The sequence below is a fragment of the Scyliorhinus canicula genome, chromosome 4 (genome assembly GCF_902713615.1).
Source record: "Scyliorhinus canicula chromosome 4, sScyCan1.1, whole genome shotgun sequence".
In the NCBI taxonomy this organism is placed as follows: Eukaryota; Metazoa; Chordata; class Chondrichthyes; order Carcharhiniformes; family Scyliorhinidae; genus Scyliorhinus; species Scyliorhinus canicula.
The window spans coordinates 133823856-133840912 of record NC_052149.1 but is presented as its reverse complement, the minus strand read 5'-3'; the positions used below and the strand labels follow the sequence as shown (position 1 = coordinate 133840912).

Genomic DNA, 17057 nt, shown 5'->3' with positions numbered 1-17057 from the left:
TACACCAGTTCCCCCAGCTCCACACCCTCACCCCATTCCCCCCCACCCCACCCCCTCCCCCCCCACCCCACCCCCTCACCCCATCCCCCCCTCCACCAACTCACCTCATTCCCCCACCACCCACCCCACCCACTCACCCCATTCCCCCCCACTACCCAATCACCCCCACACCCCACCCCCATACACCAGTTCCCCCAACTCCACACCCTCACCCCATTCCCCCCCACCCCACGCCCTCACCCCATTCCCCCCACCCCACCCCCTCACCCTATTCCCCCCACCTCACGCCCTCACCCCATTCCCCCCACCCCACCCCCTCACCCCATTCCCCCCACCCCACCACCTCACCCCATTCCCCCCACCCCACCCCCAGTCCTTCACCCCATTCCCCACCACCACACTCCCTCACCCCAGTTCCCCCCTCAACCCATTCCCCCCACCCCACCCCTCAACCCATTCCCCCCCACCTCACCTCTTACCCCATTCCCCCCACCCCCTCACCCCATTCCCCCCACTCCTCCCCCTCACCCCATTCCCCCCTCACCCCACCCACTCACCCCATCCCCCCCACCCCACCCCCTCACCCCACCCCCTCACCCCAGTCCACTTGTCTAACGCTGTCTTGTGTCTTCCAGGAGCTCCCGTCGGTTGTCCCGGCCCGTCTGGCATACCTCGCCCACGACCAGTGCCAGGTCCAGAGGCCCGCCAGAGGCCACGGCGATGAGGGCAGATGGCAAGGAAGCCCTTCCACCGACACTGAGACCCAGGACAGTGACACACAGAGGACGGGGACCCAGGACACTGACACACAGAGCGCTGCGACCCAGGACAGTGACACACAGAGGCCGGCGCCCCAGGACAGTGACACACAGAGGACAGCGACCCAGGACTGTGACACACAGAGGCCGGCGACCCAGGACAGTGACACACAGAGGACAGCGACCCAGGACAGTGACACACAGAGGACAGCGACCCAGGACACTGACACACAGAGGCCGGCGACCCAGGATAGTGACACACAGAGGACAGTGACCCAGGATAGTGACACACAGAGGGCAGCGACCCAGGACACTGACACACAGAGGGCAGCGACCCAGGACAGTGACACACAGAGGCCGGTGACCCAGGACAGTGACACACAGAGGGCGGGGACCCAGGACAGTGACACACAGAGGACAGCGACCCAGGACAGTGACACACAGAGGAGGGGGACCCAGGACAGTGACACACAGAGGACGGTGACCCAGGACAGTGACACACAGAGGACGGGGACCCAGGACAGTGACACACAGAGGACAGCGACCCAGGACAGTGACACACAGAGGAGGGGGACCCAGGACACACACACAGAGGACGGTGACCCAGGACAGTGACACACAGAGGACGGGAACCCAGGACAGTGACACACAGAGGCCGGGGACCCAGGACAGTGACACACAGAGGCCGGGGACCCAGGACAGTGACACACAGAGGACGGGAACCCAGGACAGTGACACACAGAGGACGGTGACCCAGGACAGTGACACACAGAGGCCGGTGACCCAGGACAGTGACACACAGAGGCCGGGGACCCAGGACACTGACACACAGAGGACAGGGACCCAGGACAGTGACACACAGAGGACGGGGACCCAGGACAGTGACACACAGAGGACAGGGTCCCAGGACAGTGACACACAGTGGACGGCAACCCAGGACACTGACACACAGAGGACAGCGACCCAGGACAGTGACACACAGAGGACGGCGACCCAGAACAGTGACACACAGAGGGCAGTGACCCAGGATAGTGACACACAGAGGGCAGTGACCCAGGACAGTGACACACAGAGGACAGCGACCCAGGACAGTGACACACAGAGGGCAGTGACCCAGGACACTGACACACAGTGGACGGGAACCCAGTTGACGGATTGGCCGAACAATGACGCTCAGACGGGGGCGAGACAAGGACCACCAGGCCAAGGGTCGATGCAGCAGACCCCTGACTTTGGCTCCGATGAGGACCTTGACTTCTCGGCACTGCTGTCTCCCACACCCTCCACCATCGCAGAGACTCTACCTCGGTTGGGCAATTTAGTGATGAGGCTTCTGGGACACTGGCTGGTGTGCTCCACAGAGCTGTCCCGGTACAGCAGGTGGAAATAGGAGCAGTTGAGGGGCTAGGCGGTCGGAAGGCAGCCCAGCCCCAGCAACCAGCTGCCGCCTAGACGGTTCCCGGACAGACCCACCCACAGACCCGATGCATTTGGACACCCAGGGACTAGACAACAGGATGACGGCCGGCTTCCAGCAGCTGCAGATGCAGATGGAGGAGTCCATCCGCATCCAGGAGCAGGGAGTGGTGCCGGTCATGGCTGCTTCTCAGGCGCACTGGTGGCATCTGCGGTGGAGGCATTGGGGGCAACGGGGTCGGCCATGGGTCAGGTTATGCAAGGCATGGGGCTTCATGTGTGTGGTGGTATGAATGGGAGCACTGCCATTGGTGCAGAGCACTGGTTTCCCATTGGCTCTGGCTGGTCATGTGTCTCTCGGCTGATTGGCTGGGACTAGTCATGTGACTGCTCACCAATTGGTCGAGAGGCTAGTAGACCCCGCCTCCGAGGTAAGTATCCAGAGTTCCTGGCGGTCGGCCTTACACTGTAGTCGACCACCGGGCTAACATCTAGCTGATTAAAGCCTAAGTTTGGACCTTCATCGTGCCTCGCGTCCAATTGATGGTACATCAATGTGCATGCGCCATCCGTGGCCCAGGACATGGCTGCCCTCTCACAGGCAGCCATGCTCCAGGGCCACCTGGACATCTCAGCCGTGCTCCGCAGTCTGGCCCAGTCTCAGCAGGCCATGGCCCAGTCTCAGCAGGCCATGGCCCAGTCTCAGCAGGCCATCGCTGAGAGCATCCACGGCATTGCCCAGATGATGGCCCAGTCTCAGCAGGCCATGGCCCAGTCTCAGCAGGCCATCGCTGAGAGCATCCACGGCATTGCCCAGATGATGGCCCAGTCTCAGCAGGCCATGGCCCAGTCTCAGCAGGCCATCGCTGAGAGCATCGGCGGCATTGCCCAGATGCTGGCCCAGTCTCAGCAGGCCATGGCCCAGTCTCAGCAGGCCATGTTCCAGTCTCAGCAGGCCATGGCCCAGTCTCAGCAGGCCATGGCCCAGTCTCAGCAGGCCATCGCTGAGAGCATCCACGGCATTGCCCAGATGCTGGATGGCATCACACAAGCTCAGATGGAGGTGGCGCAGTCCCAGATAGGGATGATCTACTCCATCGGTATTGATCAACAGGCACGAGACGTCCTGTCTGCTCGGCTCTGGGAGCACGGAGAGCTTTATACACCCCGACACGGTAAGGCGCTGTTCTCTTCCTGTCCACCCTGTCAATCAAAAAATCGCCCTGGCCTCCGGCTCCCATTCAGTTGCAATAAAAGGGTATTGTGTAGCGAACCTCACGGTCAAAGGGAGGAAGTTCAAGAATTACAGGCTCTACGTCCTCCCCCACCTCTGCAAATCCACACTCCTAGGGTTGGATTTTCAGTGCAATCTTCAGAGTCTAACGTTTAAATTCGGCAGCCCTATACCCCCCCTCACTGTCTCCAGCCTCGCGACCCTCAAGGTCGATCCCCCCACCCTGTTTGCAAACCTCACCCCAGATTGCAAACCTGTCGCCACTAGGAGCAGACGGTACAGTGTCCAGGATCGGACGTTCATCAGGTCCGAGGTCCAACGGCTCCTGAAGGAAGGGGTCGTCGAGGCTAGCAACAGTCCCTGGAGAGCCCAGGTTGTGGTGGTAAAGACCGGGGACAAGAACAGGATGGTCATCGACTACAGCCAGACCATCAACAGGTTTATGCAACTGGATGCGTATCCCCTACCCCGTATATCCGACCTGGTCAACAGGATCGCACAGTACATGGTCTTCTCCACGGTAGTCCTAAAGTCCGCCTACCACCAGCTCCCCATCCGCACGAGCGATCGCAGGTACACTGCGTTCGAGGCGGATGGGCGACTCTACCACTTCTTCAGGGTTCCCTTCGGTGTCACAAACAGGGTCTCGGTCTTCCAGTGAGAGATGGACCAAATGGTCGACCGATACGGTTTACGAGCAACATTCCCATATCTCGATAATGTCACCATTTGCGGCCACGATCAGCAGGACCACGACACCAACCTCCGAAAATTCCTCCAGACCGCAAAACTCCTGAAGCTAACGTATAACAAGGATAAATGAGTGTTTAGCACCGACCACCTAGCCATCCTCGGCTATGTAGTGCGAAATGGAGTGATAGGCCCCAACCCGGAACGCATGCACCCCCTTATGGAGTTCCCCCTCCCTCACTGCTCCAAGGCCCTGAAGCGCTGCCTCGGGTTCTTCTCTTATTACGCTAAGTGGGTCCCCAACTACGCCGACAAAGCCCGTCCTCTCATCCAAACTACCACTTTCCCCCTGTCGACGGAGGCCCGCCAGGCCTTCAGCCGCATCAAAGCAGACATTGCAAAGGCCACGATGTGTACCATTGACGAGTCCCTCCCCTTCCAAGTCAAGAGCGACGCGTCTGACGTAGCTCTGGCGGCCACCCTCAACCAAGCGGGCAGACCCTTGGCCTTCTTCTCGCGTACCCTCCACACTTCCAAAATCCGCCACTCCTCGGTGGAGAAGGAAGCACAGGCCATAGTAGAAGCTGTGTGACATTGGAGGCATTATCTGGCCGGCAGGAGGTTTACCCTCCTCATGGACCAACGGTCGGTAGCTTTCATGTTCGACAATGCAAGATAAAGAACGACAAGATCCTGCGGTGGATGATCGAATTATCCACCTATAACTACGAGATCCTGTATCATCCCGGGAAGCTAAACGAGCCTCCTGATGCCCTGTCCCGCGGCACCAGTGCCAACGCACAAGTGGACCGCCTCCGAGCCTTTCACGAGGACGTCTGCCACCCCGGGGGTCACTCATTTCTTCCATTTCGTAAAGACCCGCAACCTCCCCTACTCCATCGGGGAGGTCAGGACAGTCACTAGGAACTGCCACATCTGCGCGGAGTGTAAACCGCACTTCTACCGTCTGGAGAAAGTGCATCTGATAAAGGCTTCCCGTCCCTTTGAAAGCCTCAGCATGGACCTCAAAGGTCCCCTCCCCTCTACCAACTGCAACACTTACTTCCTCAACGTGATTGACGAGTACTCCCGCTTCCCGTTCGCCATCCCCTGCCCCGACATGACCACAACCACCATCATAAAAGCCCTCCACGGCATTTACTCCCTGTTCGGATTCCCCGCCTACATACACAGTGATAGGGGGTCCTCTTTTATGAGTGACGAACTGCATCAATTCCTGCTCAGCAAGGGCATTGCCTCGAGCCGGACGACCAGTTACAACCCCCGGGGTAACGGACAGGTCGAGAGGGAGAAAGGAACGGTCTGGAACCCTATGGTCCAGGAATCTCCCAGTCCCCCGCTGGCAGGAGGTCCTCCCAGACGCCCTCCACTCCATCCGGTCTCTGCTTTGCACTGCAACTAACCAAACGCCTCACGAACGTCTCCTTGTCTTCCCTAGGAAGACCTCCTCAGGGACCCCGCTCCTGACCTGGCTGGCAGCCCCCAGGCCCATCCTGCTCCAGAAACATGTGCGGGCGCACAAGTCGGACCCGTTGGTCGAGAGGGTCCATTTACTCCCCGCTAACCCCCAGTATGCGTAGGTGGAGTACCCTGACGGCCGACAAGACACGGTCTCCCTACGGGACCTGGTGCCCACCGGATCCCCTCCCTCGCCCTCGCCACCAGCCCCCCCCCCCCCCCCCCCCACCCCCCACCGGCGCACCTCACTGTCTCCCCCTGTCCTGGACAACCGTTTTTCCCGCCAGCCCTGCCTGGACCCCCCCGCCCACCGCAGCACTCTACAGACGCTCCCTTCACTGGCCAGTCAACCTCCCCAGCAGCGCCATCTAAAGGTCTGGATGCCCCCTCCCTGGGTCAGCCTCACCAGCGCCACCTAGGGGTGTTGAAGCCGTTATGGGGACTGGATCCACGCTCCCGGAGTCACAGACGCCTGCACATTCACCGATGTCTCCGCCGAAGCTCCGTCGATCGCAAAGGACAACCAAGGCCCCGACCATCTGATTGTGTCGCTATGAACTGTATATAGACCTTTTAATGTGACATGTATATGGCCAATTGTGTAATTGTGAAACTGTATTATGTCCTTGTAAATAGTTATGGGCCAGTGGGCAGACGCAGTACGAAAGTAGCGCAGCACCTCAACACTAGTCATACTACCAGTATGCTATTCAACCCGGGTGGACCACCAGTTATGGTCGGGCGACCAATCCGCCACCACCCCCCCCACCGGATTCTTTTTCAATAGGGGGTGAATGTGGTAGTATGACTAGAGGTATTACAGTAACTAGCAATGCCGAGATACCATTGGTGGAGAAGGCTCGCTGCTGATTGGCCCAATGGTATGTAACATTAGTCATCCATTGGCTAGAGCTGTAAGGTAGCTCCGCCCTGTAAGAGGCGCTCTGTATAAGAGCCCGTGTGTTCCCCACAGCTTCCTTTCTGGACCTGAGCTGCTGGGGAAACATCTTGTCTATTAAAGCCTTCAGTTTCGGACTATAACTTCGCTTCTGTGGTCAATTGATCAATCAGATATCTCATGTCTTACAGTTGTGGATATGGCACCCAATTCCAAATTAGCCTTTCACTTTGAAACTATTCTTCTGGATATGGGTAATGCTGGTAATCCAGCATTTATTGTCCATTCCTAATTGACCTTGAGAAGGTGGAGGTGAGCTGCCTACTTGAACCTGGTGTCCTGTGGTGTAGACATACCCACATTGATGTGAGGGTGTGAGTTCCAGGATTTTGACCTCGCGGCATTGCAGGAACAAGGATATATTTTGTGACTCGGTACATTTGTTGTTCCCATGTTCCCAAGCCTTTTTCATCATCCTTGCAGGGTGTGAATTTAAATTCTTGATAGTGTTTGGTGAAGAAGAGCAAACAAGTGATCTTGTTCCATTGCATGGGCTTCATTTAATCACAATTTAAAATTCACAGTGACTGTTTTGTGCATAGAATAAACTGGTGTGATTCCCTCCTCAAACGTTTCTGAATGATCTTTTATGTCAATCCTTACAGAAAATGGACAAGAACAAAGATGGCGTGGTAACGATTGATGAGTTTATAGAATCCTGCCTGCAGGTAAGTGACTGTGGAACTGGGAGCCACACCTACACACTATCCAACTCTCTTTCAATGTGGGGGTGAATTCTGGGAGTGAGGCACAGTTTTTTAAAAATGCATTGCGCACAGGACAGTAACACCAGTCTTTAAGTGAACTAAAGGAATGATTAGATCAGGGTACCCAGTTCAATCACCATTTTAAGATCACAGGAAGTGAACTATGACTATTTGCAGCAACTTGGGTGCAAACTTCACGGAATCCTGAACAAGCAGCCTGAATGTCGCTTACCATCTCGGGGCCAATAATGAATGGCAATTCATTCTGTCCTTGATTTGAAGTTTTATCTGCTTTGGAACAGCATGTAGAATCCCTGCCTGTGAGCCTGCAGCTGCAGACTTGAGCCTCACTCCAGGACCTGTTTAGCCATAACGTGTCCAAACAGGGTGATTATCAATTTGTAAATCCCTCCAATTCACCAATGGGAGGTAGTAAGAGTGGGAGAGCGGGAGAGATTCCTGGTAAGACAGAACCATGTGATATCTGCAGCGCAGGAGCCTCCTCGCATTAAAAGTCTCCACAAGTCTGTTCCTGTCACGGATGTAGTCCCCACTCTGAGGAACTAGCAGAGAGAGTTTTAAGTTACTGTTAACATGGCAAATGTCCATCCTGGAGTTCAGTTACTAGTGGTGTACCGCAAGGATCTGTTTTGGGGCCACTGCTGTTTGTCATTTTTATAAATGACCTGGAAGAGGGTGTAGAAGGATGGGTTAGTAAATTTGCAGATGACACGAAGGTCGGTGGACTTGTGGATAGTGCTGAAGGATGTTATAGGTTACAGAGGGACATAGATAAGCTGCAGAGCTGGGCTGAGAGGTGGCAGATGGAGTTTAATGCGGAAAAGTGTGAGGTGGTTCACTTTGGAAGGAGTAACAGGAATGCAAAGTACTGGGCTAATGGCAAGATTCTCGGTAGTGTAGATGAACAGAGAGATCTCGGTATCCAGGTACATAAATCCCTGAATGTTGCCACCCAGGTTAATAGGGCTGTTAAGAAGGCATATGGTGTGCTAGCCTTTATCAGTAGGGGGATTGAGTTTCGGAGCCACGGGGTCATGCTGCAGCTGTACAAAACTCTGGTGCGGCCGCACCTGGAGTACTGCGTGCAGTTCTGGTCACCACATTATAGGAAGGATGTGGAAGCTTTGGAAAGGGTTCAGAGGAGATTTACTAGGATGTTGCCTGGAATGGAGGGAAGGTCTTACGAGGAAAGGCTCAGGGACTTGAGGTTGTTTTCGTTACAGAGGAGAAGGCTGAGAGGTGACTTAATAGAGACATATAAGATAGTCAGAGGGTTAGATAGGGTGGACAGTGAGAGTCTTTTTCCTCGGATGGTGATGACCAACACGAGGGGACATAGCTTTAAATTGAGGGGTGGTAGATATAGGACAGATGTCAGAGGCAGTTTCTTTACTCAGAGAGTAGTAGGGGTGTGGAATGCCCTGCCTGCAACAGTAGTAGACTCGCCAAATTTAAGGGCATTTAAGTGGTCACTGGATAGACATATGGATGAAAATGGAATAGTGTAGGTCAGATAGGCTTCAGATGGTTTCACGGGTCGGCGCAACATTGAGGGCCGAAGGGCCCGTACTGCGCTGTAATGTTCTATGTTCTATGTTCTATGTCACATTGTATATGCACCCTCCCCAAAACCCTGGCCAGCAGCAGTGCTACAACTCTCCCACAGCCATGAGGGTATAATTACAGCTCACCAACTTCCTTCTAAATATGGGTGGAAGAATTTGTAATTGGAAAGAAATAAGAGGAGTGCGTTTGACCATTAGATTTTTAATTGTCAGACAGAAGTGAAGATTAAATGCAGTCAATGGATTGGCAGGTTTACAGCGCTGGGCTGAGGGAACACTTCAATGTGGAAAGGCAATGGGAAAATACAATAAATACTATTAAGGAACTGTGGTGAATGAGATTCACACGGTATTATAAGTTACCAATGTCACTCTGTTCCCAGTATATATATGTACTGATATTGTAAGTGCAGTTGCACTACCTGACCACCAGGGGGAGTAGCTCTGGGAGTACTCGAGAGCTTGTACTGGGCTCCCCCCCCTTGGCTCCGCCCAGAACTCCTCCCCCTGGAGCTGCTGTATAAAGATCCGTGCCACAGAGTCAGCCAGCCAGTTCACCGAAAGTTCAACGGCTAACAGGCTGGCTCTGTTGTAAGTATATTAAAACCGCTATTCTAATCCTACAAGCACCTGTCGTAGAATTGATGGTTCCATCAGGAACAAATTGGTAATATCCAGAATATCAGAGGCATGGCACCATGTGTGCAGAAATCACTGAAATGTGGCAGGACAGGTGGAGAAAATGGTTCAAAAGGCCTAGAGGATCCTGAGATTTATAAATAAGGACATACCTTAACAAAAGTAAGAAAGCTACATTGGAACCTTTATAAGGCACTGTTTCATTTCAGCTGGGGTATTATGTCAAATTCTGGACATCACATTTTATGAAGGATGTGAAGAAAATTGAATGGTTCCAGAGATGAGAAACTTCAGTTCCATAGATAGATTGGGAAAGGTGGGATTGTTTTCCTTTGTGAAGATCTGGCCTCTGAAGATCATGAATTATAATCCGTGTGGGTAGGATAAAAGCAAATTACTGTGGATGCTGGAATCTGAAACCAAGGAGGAAAATGCTGGAAAATCTCAGCAGGTCTGGCAGCATCTGGAGGGAGAGAATAGAGCTAACGTTTCAAGTCCAGATGACCCTTTGTCAAAGCTATCCTTTGGGTAGGAATTGGGAATAACAAGAATTAGAAAACTCTGGTAGGAGTATTTTCTTGACTCCTGAACTGTCGTTATATATTGAACAGATCATCAAACAAGAAATTATCAGAGCTTGTAACAAAGACAATGTCATAATCGTCATACAGACTGGGACAATCAAACTGACAAGAATGGTCCAGAGAATTAATTTGTAGAATGTTTTGGTGATAGTTCCTTGGAGCAATGGATTGTAGAACTGCCTGGATTTAAAGTTATCTTCAATCTAGTATTATGTAATAAAGCAGAGTTAAATAGCGATGTTGTGGTGAAAGTTCCTCTGGGAAATAATGATCATAATACCATTGAATTCCATGTTAAGTTTGAAAACTTATCACAAACAAGAATTTTAAACTTAAACAAAGCCAATTGAAGAGGTATGAGGGGAGAACTGGCTAAGGTTAATTGGACAACTAGACTAAAAGGTATTACGGAAATGAACAGTGGGAAATATTCAAAGAAACAATTTAAAATGTTCATCAAAAATGCACTTTGTTGAAAAATATAAAAAAAGACCTCCCTGTAGCTCACTCAGAAAGTTAGGGATAGTCTTAGATGAAAAGAAGAGGCTTACAATGTTGCAAAAAAAAATGTAGCAAGTCTGAGGATTGGGAGTGTTTTAGAAACCAACAAAGGGCCATCAAATGTTCATTAAAAGAGAAAAAAATAGAATACGGAATAAACCTGCGGGTATATAAAAACAAATTGGAAGAGGTTTTTCTCAGTATATAAAAAGGAGGAGTAGCTGAAGCAGACATTGACTCCTTAGAAGCGGAGACAGGGGAAATTATCCAAATTGAAAAATAGTGAGAAAATTAATATCAGCAGAGAATGATTGGTGAAACTTAGGAGACTAAAATCCAACCAATCCCTGGGAGCTGATGGTATACAACCGAGGGCTTGAAAAGAGATAATGGCATGGATCATATGTATGCTGGCTATGATTTTCCAAAATGCCTTAGATTCAGGAACAGTCCCAATAGGTTGGAATTTGGAAAATGTTACACCACTTTTCAGCAAAGGAGGGAGAGAGAAATCAGTGAACTGCAGGCCAGCTTAGCACCAGCCATTAGAAAAAGGCTGGTATCCATCATTAAAACAGTGTAAAAAAAGCACTCAGAAAAGACAAGGTATGATTAGAACAAGTCAACATGGTTTTACTAAATGGAAATCCTGTTTTGAAAAGTACATTAAGAGCTTTTTGAGGATGGAATTAGTTGGACAGATAAAGGGGAACCAGTAGAAGTAACATACCTGGATTTCAAAAGGCATTTGATGTCACACAAAAGGTTAATAGGCATGATAAGGGCTCATGGAGTTGGGGGTAATAATTTTAACATGGATAGAGGATTGGTTAATGGATAGAAATTGAAGAGTGGGGATAAACTTCAAGTTGGTAGGCAGTGAATAGTGGAATGCTTTAAGGGTCAGTGCTGGGGCTTCAGCTATTTACTATATATTAATGACTTGAATAAAGAGACAGAGAGTATTGTATCAAAATTTCTGATGATGCCAAGCTAGGTGGGAAGGAAAGCTGTGGGAGGTAGCGAGAGAGGTTGCACAAAGACAAAGGTGGGTTAGGTGAGTGGGCAACAAGATGGCAGGTAGTGTATAATGCAACAAAGTGTGAAGTTATTCACTTTGGTCATAAGAATAAAAAGGCAGAATATTTTTTAAATGGTAACAAACTTGTGAGTCTTGATCATATAATCAGAGAATCACTACAGTGCAGAAGGAGGCCATTCGGCCCTTCGATCTGCACTGCCCTTCGAAAGACCACCCTACCTAGGCCAAATCTCCCACCTTATCCCTGTAACCCCACCCAACCTTTGGACATTTTAGGGGCAATTTAGCATGGCCAATCCACCAAGCCTGCACATCTTTGGACAGTGGGAGGAAACCAAAGCACCCTGAGGAAACCCACCCAGGCACAGGGAGAACATGCAAACTCCACACAGACAATAACCTGAGGTCCGAATTGAACCTGGCTCCCTGGTGCTGTGAGGCCGCAGTGCTAACCACTGCATCAGCATGCCACCCCAATGATGTTCAAAGAAACTTGATATGCTTGTACAAGGAATGCAGAAAGTTAGCACACAGGTGCACAAAGCAATTAGGAACAATTAGCAATTAGGTTGGCCTTCACTGCAAGGGGATTGGAGTACAGGAATAATGAAGTCCTGCTCCAGTTGCACAGAGTTTTGGTGAGATCACATCTGGAATACTGTGCGCAGTTTTGGTCTCCACATTTTAGAAAGATATACTTACACTGGGGACGGTACAGTAAAGGTTCACTAGATTGAGTTCTGCAATGAGCAGGTTTGTCCTGTGATAAGTAAATTAGGTTCATAATCTCTGGAGTTTCAGCGAATGAGAGGTGATCTCGTTGAAAACGGCAGAATTGTGAAGGGGTTTGATAGGGTGAACGCTGAGAGATTGTGTCTGCTCGTTGGGGAATCTAGAACACGGGTCTCCGGATGAGGGCCCGATTATTTAGGATGGAGATGAGGAGAAATTTCTTCACTCAAAGCATTGTGAATCTTTGGAACTTTCTACCACAGAGGGTTGTGGTGCTCCATCATTGAATATATTTAAGGCTGAGGCAGACAGATTTCTGGTCTCTTGGGAATTAATGGAAATGTGAGCAAGCGGGAAAATGGAGTTGAAGCCCAAGATCAACCATTATGGTATTGAATGGAAAAGGCTTGATGGGCTAAGTGGTCCAATTCTGCTCCTATCGTGTAAAGGGGGAGGAGGTTGCAATGGGGAGGGAATGGGGAAAATGGTGAGGAGGGGAATGGGGGAAGAAAGGGAATGGGGATGAGGGGGAAATGGTGAGAGGAGTGGGGGGATAGGTAAGGAACAGGAATGGGAGTGGAAGTAGGAAGGGGGAATGCGGGATGGATGGGAATCAGGTGGGGGGGGAGGGAAATGAGGGAGGAGCAGGAATATGAGAGGAGGAGAGAATGGAAGAGAAGGGGGAATGGGGAGGAGGGGGAATGAGGAGGAGGGGGACTGGAGAAGGAGCAGGAATGGGAGTGGGAGTATGAGTGGGGAATGGGGGAGTGGAAACCAGGTGGGGAGGAGTGGGAATGGGATGGGAAGGAGGGAAATGGGGACGAAGGGGGAATGGAGCAGAGGGAGAATGGAGCAGAGGGGGAATGGGGCAGAGGGGGAATGGAGCAGAGGGAGAATGGGGGCAGAGGGAGAATGGAGCAGAGGGAGAATGGGGGCAGAGGGAGAATGGGGGCAGAGGGGGAATGGGGGCAGAGGGGGAATGGGGGAAGAGGGAGAATGGAGCAGAGGGAGAATGGGGGCAGAGGGGGAATGGGGCAGAGGGGGAATGGAGCAGAGGGAGAATGGAGCAGAGTGGGAATGGGGGCAGAGGGGGAATGGATCAGAGTGGGAATGGCGGGAGAGGGGTAATGGAGCAGAGGGAGAATGGATCAGAGTGGGAATGGGGGCAGAGGGGGAATGGATCAGAGTGGGAATGGCGGGAGAGGGGTAATGGAGCAGAGGGAGAATGGATCAGAGGGGTAATGGCGGCAGAGGAGTAATGGAGCAGAGGGAGAATGGAGCAGAGGGGGAATGGGGGCAGAGGGGGAATGGGGGCAGAGGGGGAATGTGGCAGAGGGGGAATGGGGCAGAGGGGGAATGGGGCAGAGGGGGAATGGGGGCAGAGGGAGAATGGGGGCAGAGGGAGAATGGAGCAGAGGGGGAATGGGGGCAGAGGGGTAATGGAGCAGAGTGGGAATGGGGCAGAGGGGGAATGGGGCAGAGGGGGAATGGGGGCAGAGGGGGAATGTGGCAGAGGGGGAATGTGGCAGAGGGGGAATGTGGCAGAGGGGGAATGGGGCAGAGGGGGAATGGGGGCAGAGGGGGAATGGGGGCAGAGGGAGAATGGAGCAGAGGGGGAATGGGGGCAGAGGGAGAATGGGGCAGAGTGGTAATGGGGGCAGAGTGGGAATGGGGGCAGAGGGGGAATGGGGGCAGAGGGGGAATGGAGCAGAGTGGGAATGGGGCAGAGGGGGAATGGGGGCAGAGGGAGAATGGAGCAGAGGGGGAATGGGGCAGAGGAGTAATGGAGCAGAGTGGGAATGGGGCAGAGGGGGAATGGGGGCATAGGGAGAATGGAGCAGAGGGGGAATGGGGGCAGAGGGGTAATGGAGCAGAGTGGGAATGGGGCAGAGGGGGAATGGGAGCAGAGGGAGAATGAAGCAGAAGGGGAATGGGGGCAGAGGGGGAATGGGGGCAGAGGGGGAATGGGGCAGAGGGGGAATGAAGCAGAGGGAGAATGAAGCAGAAGGGGAATGGGGGCAGAGGGGGAATGGGGGCAGAGGGGTAATGGAGCAGAGGGAGAATGGGGCAGAGTGGTAATGGGGGCAGAGTGGGAATGGGGCAGAGGGGGAATGGGGGCAGAGGGGTAATGGAGCAGAGGGAGAATGAAGCAGAGGGGTTATGGGGCAGAGGGGTAATGGGGGCAGAGGGGTAATGGAGCAGAGGGGGAATGGAGCAGAGGGGGAATGGAGCAGAGGGGTAATGGAGCAGAGGGGGAATGGGGGCAGAGGGGGAATGGGGGCAGAGGGAGAATGGAGCAGAGGGAGAATGGGGGCAGAGGGGGAATGGGGGCAGAGGGGGAATGTGGCAGAGGGAGAATGGAGCAGAGGGAGAATGGGGCAGAGGGAGAATGGAGCAGAGGGGGAATGGGGCAGAGGGGAGAATGGAGCAGAGGGGGAATGGAGGCAGAGGGGGATTGGGGGCAGAGGGGGAATGGGGGCAGAGGGGGAATGGGGGCAGAGGGGTAATGGGGGCAGAGGGGGAATGGGGGGCAGAGGGGGAATGGGGGCAGAGGGGTAATGGGGGCAGAGGGGGAATGGAGCAGAGGGGTAATGGAGCAGAGGGGGAATGGGGGCAGAGGGGTAATGGAGCAGAGGAAGAATGGTGCAGAGGGGGAATGGGGACAGAGGGGGAATGGGGGCAGAGGGGGAATGGGGGCAGAGGGGGAATGGGGGCAGAGGGGGAATGGAGCAGAGGGGGAATGGTGGCAGAGGGAGAATGGGAGCAGAGGGAGAATGGGGGCAGAGGGAAAATGGGGCAGAGGGGGAATGGGGGCAGAGGGGTAATGGAGCAGAGGGGCAATGGAGCAGAGGGGCAATGGAGCAGAGGGGGAATGGAGCAGAGGGGGAATGGAGCAGAGGGGGAATGGAGCAGAGGGGAATGGGGGCAGAGGGTGAATGGAGCAGAGGGGGAATGGGGGCAGAGGGGGAATGCATGTGAGGCTGAGGGGGAAATGGGGCAGAGGAGAAATGCGTTTGGAGGGGGAATGCGTATAGAGGGGGAATGGGGCAGAAGTGGATTGGAGCAGAGGGGGAATAGGGTAGGGATGTTGAGGGGCGGAAGCAGAATGGGGATAGAGAGGGAATGGGGTAGAGGGGGAATGTGGGAGAGGATGATTAAGGACAGAGTGGGGATGAGGTGAAGGGATAATGTGGAGCAGATTAAGGACAGAGGGGGAGTGGGGACAGAGGGGAAATGGGGACAGAGGGGGAATGGGGACAGAGGGGGAATGGGGACAGAGGGGGAATGTGGTCAGAGGGGGAATGGGGACGGAGGGGGAATGGGGACGGAGGGGGAAAGGGGACGGAGGGGGAATGTGGACGGAGGGGGAAAGTGGTCGGAGGGGAAAGTGGTCGGAGGGGGAATGTGGTCGGAGGGGGAATGGGGACGGAGGGGGAATGGGGACGGAGGGGGAATGGGGACGAGGGGGAATGGGGACGGAGGGGGAATGGGGACGGAGGGGGAATGGGGACGGAGGGGGAATGGGGACGGAGGGGGAATGGGGACGGAGGGGGAATGGGGACGGAGGGAGAATGGGGACGAGAGGGAATGGGGATGGAGGGGGAATGGGGTCGGAGGGGGAATGGGGACGGAGGGGGAATGGGGACGGAGGGGGAATGGGGACGGAGGGAGAATGGGGACGAGAGGGAATGGGGATGGAGGGGGAATAGAGTGGGAGAGGAATGGGGAGGAGTGAGAATGGGTGTGGGAGGTGGAGGAGGAATGGGGTGGGGGAATGGGATTGAGAGGGAATGGGTGGAATGGGAATGGGGTTGGGAGGTGGATAAGGAATGGGGGCAGGGTGAATGGGATGGGGAGGGAATGGGGTGGAGTGGTGTACGTGGGAGAATGTGGAGCAGGGGAATTGGAGGTTGAGAGGTAATGTGGGAGGGGATAAATGGGGGCAGAGGTGGTGGGAAAGGGGCATTGGCCAGGATTTCTGTTGCTATTAAAAATTTGAATCGCAATGCTGGCCAATTTTCCACTCCAGGTGAAAAGACTGAATTGGACTTGGTCTTTCTGCAGGTGTGTGAGCCTCAGTTCTGCACCAATCGAGATTATTGGCTGGTGATGAGGCTATAGCCCTTCCTGCTATGTGTTTGTTGATTAAACATTGTTCACCTGAAACTCTGTCTCTCCCTCTGTTTAGGATGAAAATATCATGAGATCTTTGCAACTTTTTGAAAATGTGATGTAGCCGTTCGGATTGAGAAAATGGAACTTCCAGATTGAGAGATTTTATTGGGACACTTTGAACAAGAAGTTGTGCCTGGACCTCCCCTTCCATTTGTGCATGTTGTCTGTCCAAGTGGTATATAACCCTGAAGAGATTCCTTCACAACTATTTTCTACAGAAAAATGCCTGTAAACTTGCACAGAACTTCTAAACGGACATTTCTTTTGAATTGGTTATGCATGCGGCACTGCCAGAGGTGTGTCAATGGCGATCCCCCATCTGGTCAGAGATCACTTCCACAGCTGATTCTTACAATCTGACTAAAGTTCAAACCAGAAGCACAAAGATAGCACGCTTCACCACACTCCGTTTCTCCCTCTCCCTCACCACACTCCATTTCTCACTCTCCCTCACCACATTCCGTTTCTCCCTCTCCCTCACCACACTCCATTTCTCCTCTCCCTCACCACACTCCGTTTCTCCCTCTCCCTCACCACATTCCATTTCTCCCTCTC

General features: G+C 53.2%; 1 protein-coding gene across 2 annotated transcripts in view; it reads left to right on the top strand.

Annotated features, from left to right (window-relative positions):
* The window catches only part of LOC119965021 (Kv channel-interacting protein 1-like), a 604872-nt gene extending 587871 nt beyond the window's left edge, over window positions 1-17001 (top strand). For both annotated transcript variants that reach the window (XM_038795225.1, XM_038795226.1), the window contains exons 7-8: window positions 7141-7203; window positions 16516-17001. In XM_038795225.1, coding sequence (XP_038651153.1) covers window positions 7141-7203; window positions 16516-16563 — 111 coding nt within the window. In that variant the 3' untranslated portion in view covers window positions 16564-17001. The remainder of the gene's footprint in view (window positions 1-7140; window positions 7204-16515) is intronic.
* The last annotated feature ends 56 nt before the right edge of the window (window positions 17002-17057 follow it).